The following is a 7,484-nucleotide window of genomic DNA, read 5'->3' on the forward strand; positions in this document are numbered from 1 at the left end:
TAAACTTTATACTTGTAACATGTGTAAGTGAGTTGAGCGTGAACCTCACCATACATTTATTATGCAATCTCGTTTGTGCATATACAAGATGCCATAGCCATGTAAAGTGAATGACAAAAAGCTTACCCCCAGACATCTGGACTTCACAGAGCGTCAGTGTTCTGCGGGGTCCGGGAAGACGAACTCCCACGTACCGTCCCCGCATGCCGTAACAGGAGACGGAAATGGACGGCTGGTTCGGCTGGAATTGCCAATCCATTCCACACTTGTGGTTCTCGCTGACAACCGGGGAATCCCCGATGTGGATGTTGAAGTGGTTGATTCGATCCCAATAGTTGTCCTGGCGGTTGTAGATGTCCACTCTGTAGTGAAGTAATGAAGAAAAATAAATGACACATGAGTTTCATAAACTCACATTTTGGCCAACGTCACCTTATTTTCCCGGGGCCCGGTCGGGCTGTTTGCGGAAACGAAAAAAAAAAAAAAAAGATTATTCCAATAGATATGCACAAGGCATGCTGTTGAATTATGTTTGTTCCGTTTTATGTTTTGTTGTCTTTTATGTCGTACTTTTCGTTCCCTAAAACTGCCCCGCCGGGTCCCTTTGTAGAAAAACTTGAAGTTATATCTCACTACTTAATTGGTGAAAAATGAAAAAAAAAAGTTTTGTTGTACACGTACCTGTCAATTATATGGGTTTGACCAAGATCCACCCACCAGCTTGGGTTATCCTCTGTTGAAGTGAGTGAACAGGAACCAGCCGAGAAGTCAGTATTCAGGTTCCCGTCTACGGCAAGGCCGGCAGGTGCATTCCTAGCGGTGCTTGTTTGGTTCGCTGGCTTGTTTAGAGCGATATTTTGACCTGCAGAAGAAGGATTAGGATTAAAAGTGTTATATTTACATCGATTCCTCAAGTTGTACAAATAGATTTCTTTTCCCAGGACAGGAAAGAGTATTTCGGGTCTAATATTCTTTCATATTTAATATTCTTTCATATTCAGATGATCCTGAAGAATGTAAATCACCATACACCTTGCATCATATCATGCTAAAACCGTACGCAAAGCGATACCGTCATTTGCTGCATAGAAATAAGGAGAAGAAAAGGCTTAATGTCAGACAAGGATTAAGGTGGCTGTCTGGATAAGAAAGTCGACCCCACTGATAAACCGGGACGGCGTGGGGGTGGGGGGGATGGAACAAACTTAACCACGCCGCCTTTGCGACTGTCCTCTAGCCGTCACCTCCATTGGCTACATACTCGGTCGAAAATCAGAACTCTTCTTAGATCTCTTGCCATAAGCAGACGAGAGATACTCCTGATTGTGAAAACAAAAATCAAATACCCTGACAACTATAAAGATTTAATCATTGCCACACCATCTCCCTCCAGGGAAAGTACAAATAGTGGTCACAGTAAAAAGGAAAGGAATAGTGGACATCATCACTTAATAGTTTGAAGAATAAAAACGACAAGTCCCGGCGTCGAGAATAGACGGCGGCGTCCGGTGACTTTGTCACAAATTGTAAGCGTACCTTGTGCCGATCCCGGCCAGGCAAACACCGCTGCGATGAAGAGCAGAATCTTCCACATCTTTGTCGTCGGTTGCGCTTAGGTAGACTGTTACAGTAGTAAGTGTTGGGTTCCTTCTGTGAGCTACTACTGTGATATGAGGGCCTTATATGCAGGGTGCTGAGCGCCGATTGGTCTGGGCCTTGGTAGGAAGTCAACATTACATCCTTGACTCCAAGGACAAGAAGTGCAAACTTTCCAAACCGTCACGAGGCAGACCAGGTGACGATTGTGTTAAGTTGACATCTTTATAAAGATTGGTTGATGGCAATAACATTTACACCCAAAACACCCCTTTAGGTACTTATTCCTGCTTCGATGTACACCGGATCATTTTATTATGTTTCACTACCTTTCTTGGTAAGAGGTAGCTTCCAGTCTTCAATATGTCTTGCCTTAAAACATGGACGTTGCTATTTTATCAAAAATGATGAGTTATCATAAAGTTGATCAGCTGACACTGATATTTCTGTTGTTTCCTGATAATATTCGTCCATGAACGGTCAGCCGGCCGGACACCTCCGCTCCACGCGAGGACGTTCATACATGTAGGATGTTTCCGAACTTACGATAACCTCAGGTCGTTGTTTTTGAAAACACACAACAGTTGTTTCGTTCCCAGCCACGTACTGAAAATACCTGGACACAGATTCTCGGCCTTAGAGTTTCAGCCTTAACCCCAAACGACTTTGCTAAAGCGACGTATGCAGTTCAATGAACTTTGCAGCTCCAGGCAGAATCTTACCCGTTGTTATAGCATTCATAAGACGGTGGACCCTTTGTAGTTACCAATCATTATATAGTTACAATACCAGTACGTTAAAATGTTACAATTAGCTTAGATATGTGGTCGTGAGATTCATTATTGACTACGCTAGTTACAGATGGATTCCGATAGGCACACCTATTAAAAGATTACATGTTCGTTTGTTCCAACATGCATATAACTCTATTACAAATAGTCATAGTAGAACTTTGTTACAACTAGTCAAATAAATATTGGATTGTAGTGGAAACTCCTGTCTGTATCATTTCTGTAACTCAATCAGTGATAATAGAAGTCGTATATGCAGTATGATAAGATCTAGAATCTAGAATGTGTGTTTAATTTTGCCATAATATGAGTATCGATACTGGTAAGATAAGGTTAAAAATATTTCAGCAAAAAAAAAAATGTTGATCTACGCCGCGCAATTAGTAACTAAAAATCAAAAGGAGTGCCCACCATCTTGGAATAAAAAAAGGGCGGTACAAGAAGTTAACTGCGTGCGAAAGAACTTGTATAAGTAACGCATGTCAACCATAACGACAAACAATGTCCGTCTCTTCAACGATTATTAAAAACCAAAGCTCGTTAAAGAGGCCACTAAATTTCGTCCTTGTGTGTGCGGTTACAGGCAAAAACTACTCTCCTAACATCACAAAATCCACAAATTACAGACAAATTTGGGGTCCCTCGTCTCTCACTGTCTCAACCCAAATAGGCTACAGCTTAGAGTTAGCCTTTAGACTAGTCTTACTATCCGGCTATTTCGTGTTACTTGCAAGTATTCCACTGGCAAGAATGTGCAGCAAACTTGTTATTGAATAGTTGTTTAACCCTCAAACCACCGTATGGGGTCAAAACTGACCCCAGGCGTATATCGATGTGTGCCATTATGGCATTTCTGGTCGAAAACAAATTTCCTTTCATGAGTTTGTTTGTATATATGTCCTATAACTTCTCATACGTTTTTACCGAGATTGGCTCATTGTTGATTAAGTTATCCTAGAAAGTTTATGCATGGTCCAGTGGGGTCAAAACTGACCCCAGCATTTTTTTAAACAAACTTTTGCGACTCACACCTAAACTACTTAATGTAGGATCACGAAATTTTCAGAGAATGATGTACTTGTAAGCCACAGCTATTGTAACAACTTTTGTGCCTTTATCATGTTATATGACGACATTATGACGTCATCTACGTAATCTCGGCCGCCATCTTGGATTTTGGCTGATGACGTCATCAAATTAGCATAAATTATGAATATTGAGTCATGAAATTTACGCTGAATTTCATAAGATGTGATAAACAATTGTTATTTGCTAAGAAAACCTTAAAACTTAAATGTTTAATACAGATTTATAAAATTTCGTAATAAATATGTCTGTCAGAATTCCGTTGCCATGGCAACATGAGAAATGATGAACATACTTTGTTCACTGAAAATGTTTGCTTTCAACATTTTCTAAAAAGTTACCAAGTTTAGTGGCCCTAGCATAAGCTATTCAGGCGCTACACGACATTGAAGTTGGTACAGGCATCAAAAACCTCCTTCCCGGTCTGAATAGCGTTGGTGCAAAATGTGGTCCTCATGATCTTTTGCCTAAATTATGATAATGAGCTAGAAGTATTCTCACCTAATCATGTCAGACTGTCTCACATAGATTAATGAAACTATACATATATACAAATCACAAAAAGAGTCACACAAAAAACTGTATTCGTACAAAACGTTTTGGGGTCAGTTTTGACCCCATACGGTAATCTACGTCACAAAAAAGCTACGGTGGTTTGAGGGTTAACCCTTTATGTATCCCTTTTTTACTTGCGTACGTACGCGTCTCTAGCATTGCGGTTTGCATAGTGATAACCTTGAAGTAAAGGTCAATCTGCAGCGGGCCAGCTGCCCAATTGTTAACTCATGTCATTAATGAATAACCTGAAAACGGTTTCATTTTTTAAAGACTCTGCAATAAAAACAAATGACACTAAAAAGGGGAGTCTGATTGTTTCTTGGGGTAAAACGCTGCATAAAAGATAGTATTGGCTCATTGAAAAGAATCAAGGGAATAGAATTAACGCGTGCTCACACGGATATTGCGAATTATGCAGCGAAGTCTTATTAAATCGTTCGATTGGTCAGGCGAGAGCAGTCCTGATTCCTTGCCATATGGACCCAGTCCTGTAAGCGGTGCTTTACTCTAGTCTCTACCAGACTGGCTACGCTGGTCATTATAGGGAAAATTATTTGCCAGGGAAGTTTTGCTACGGAGGGTAACCATGAACCTAAGCGTGGACTGGCTACCCTGGACAATTTCTAGATTCTTTTGCCGAATTCTACAATCCTCGTATACCTGTAGGAAGGCCTGGTGGAGGTTAGGTTCGATCCCAGGGCCGTCCCCGGCTCGGATATTTGTAAAACATCCTGTTTATCATTTCAGGTGGTGACGTAAAGCCGAAGGCTCCGTGTATGAGGATAACACACAGTTTATAGGAAGAGTAGATATCAGACAGTAATTGCCCTAGGTGTGGCCGTAGGAGGACTAGGTTATGAGCCGCTTACACCGGGAAGGACCCTTGCTCCTTTGAATAAGCGTATGGCGGGATCTTTTAAAAATGTGCCAGACCTTGTACATGATAGAAAAGTCGTGTAGATTGACTTTTCAAGGAAAGACACTCGGTGGCATATCAACGGATTTGAACCCAGGACTTCTGCGTTATTGGCAAACACCCTGCCGTTACACGACACGATTAGACTTATCCTAGGGTCACCACTTTTTAAAACCGGGGCCAGCAGGGCGGGATGTTTGCAGAAACTAAAAATGAAACTGTTCATCATTCATGGAATACACATAAATCATGATTCTAATTTTCTGTGTGTTTTCTTGTGTCACATTATACTTATCGTTTCCGAAAGCTGCCTGGCCAGGCTCCGATTTGGAAATGTGACCAAAGCATGCCCCGGGGCCCCGGGATTCTCGGGTTACAATAAAAGAGGTTGCTTATGTGGATCCGCTGACATTACTCCTTTACTCTCTAACGAGTATAAACGCGTGATATTTTTGCCCTGTCTTAAGTCATGTCAATAATATTTGCCCATGATGGCATGAACGGTCAGCCGGCCGGGCACCTCCGCTATAAGCGAGGACGTTCATAGGATGTTTCCGAACTTACGATAACCTCAGGTCGTTGTTTTTGAAAACACACAACAGTTGTTTCGTTCCCAGCCACGTACTGAAAATACCTGGACACAGATCCTCGGCCTTAGAGTTTCAGCGTAAGTCCCCAAACGACTTTGCTAAAGCAACGTAAGCAGTGCGATGAACTTTGCAGTTCCAGGCATAATCTTACCCGTTGTTACAGCATTCATGAAACTGTTCACCGTACGAAGTTGCCAACCATAATTATATAGTTACAGTATTTATATGTTGAATGTTTCACTTAGCTTATATATTTACACGGATAATTCATTTTTGACTAGTTACCGATGGATTTTGTTCTAACATGTACATAAATATATTACAAATAGTCATAGAAAAGCTTTGTTAGAACTAGTCAAAGAAACATTAGATTGTAGTAGGAAGTCCTGCCTGTGCCATTCTTATAACTCACTCAGTGATAAAGAAAGTCGAATATGCAGTATGATAAGATATATCTGATTTGATATCCATTTAAAACTTTCTATCATAATGTGAATATCGATACTGGTAAGATAATGTTTTATAGGACTTGGAAGTTACATGCATGCGAAATATCTTGCATATACTGCACGTCAAATACAATGGAAGACAAAACACATAATAGAATATTAAAGTCCTTCAATTTCTACACTTTCGGTAAAAAAAGTCAAATCCAAGACGTTACTTTAGAGCAAATCGTTAGACTAGAGTAGACACTTGCCATGTTGTTCTACATTATTTGTTAGTCCCTTTCGTGTTACTTACAATTGGCCCACGGGAAAGAATTTGTAATAAACTTATTATTGATCAATTGTCTAAATGTAGCCAATTTTTTACTTATGCACGCGTATCTAGAATTACGACCGGCTTTGCGGTTTGCATTGTGGTAACATTGCAGTAAACGCCAATAAACCGCGGGGTCAGCTGTCCGACGGCTGACTTGTGTCATTAATGAGTAACCTTCCAGCGTTTTCATTTTTGAAAGACTGCAATTTAGTTTACACTTGTCACCATTGTTATCTATACCAAATTACTTTACTTTATGTATGTCTACTATACCTTCTGTATGCTTCATGTTGCAATTAGCCCTCGGGCAAGAACTTGCAAATAAACTCTCATTAAAGGCAAATGGCACGGAAAACAGGAGTCTGCTTCTTTCATGTTATAAAACGGTCCATTAAAGATAGTATTAATTTTGCTCATTGAAACAAAATTAGGGCATAAAATGGACGCGTGGTCAAACGGATGTAGGGAAGTATTGAATCGTTGGATTGCTTTCTGATTCTTTGCCCTTGGACCCAGTTCTGTAATTATTGTAGTGGGGGTTCAAAAACGTAAGCCGTGCAAAGTGACTTTCCAAGGACACACACTCGGTGGCATACCAACGGATTTGAACCCAGGACTCCTGGGTTATGGACAAGTACCCTGCCGTTACACGACACGACCAGACTCATTCTGCGGTCACACATTTCCAAACCGGAGAGTATACTAAACATGCGGAAACTAACCATGAAACTGTTTATCATGTAAGATACACAAATTATGCTTCTGAATGATTTCTATGTTCTGTGAGGTTTGTTGTCTACATTATACTTATAATTTCCAAAAGCTGCCTGGAAGGGGCCCCGATTTGGAAATGTGATAAAATCATGCTTTCAGGATTCTCGGTTTAACTCACAGTTAAATTCAGACAAGATGTGGATCAGCTGATATATTTCTTTTCCTCTTGTCAGCTTGAATTGTGTGATATTTTTGTCCTGTCTTAAGTCATGTCAGTAACATTTGTCCATGAGCGGTCAGCCGGCCGGACGCCTCCGCTCCATTCGAGGACGTTCATAGGATGCGTCCAAACTCACGATAACCTCGGGGCTATGGTTCTGACTGACAAACACACAGCAGTTGTTTCGTTCCCAGCCATGCACGTACTGAAAATGTCTGAACACAGTGCCACCTTTGAGGTTTACACAG

At 40.8% G+C, this 7,484-nt stretch overlaps 1 protein-coding gene across 1 annotated transcript in view; it reads right to left on the reverse strand.

The window, feature by feature from the left end:
- Positions 1–1,638, reverse strand: part of LOC118427932 (fucolectin-1-like) — a 7,861-nt gene extending 6,223 nt beyond the window's left edge. Inside the window, exons 1-3 of the mRNA XM_035837898.1 lie at positions 1,537–1,638; positions 682–862; positions 127–362 (exon numbers count right to left, since the gene is read on the reverse strand). Coding sequence (XP_035693791.1) covers positions 127–362; positions 682–862; positions 1,537–1,594 — 475 coding nt within the window. The 5' untranslated portion in view covers positions 1,595–1,638. The remainder of the gene's footprint in view (positions 1–126; positions 363–681; positions 863–1,536) is intronic.
- Positions 1,639–7,484: the final 5,846 nt, after the last annotated feature.

The sequence above is a fragment of the Branchiostoma floridae genome, chromosome 12, assembly GCF_000003815.2.
Source record: "Branchiostoma floridae strain S238N-H82 chromosome 12, Bfl_VNyyK, whole genome shotgun sequence".
NCBI classification, from domain to species: domain Eukaryota; kingdom Metazoa; phylum Chordata; class Leptocardii; order Amphioxiformes; family Branchiostomatidae; genus Branchiostoma; species Branchiostoma floridae.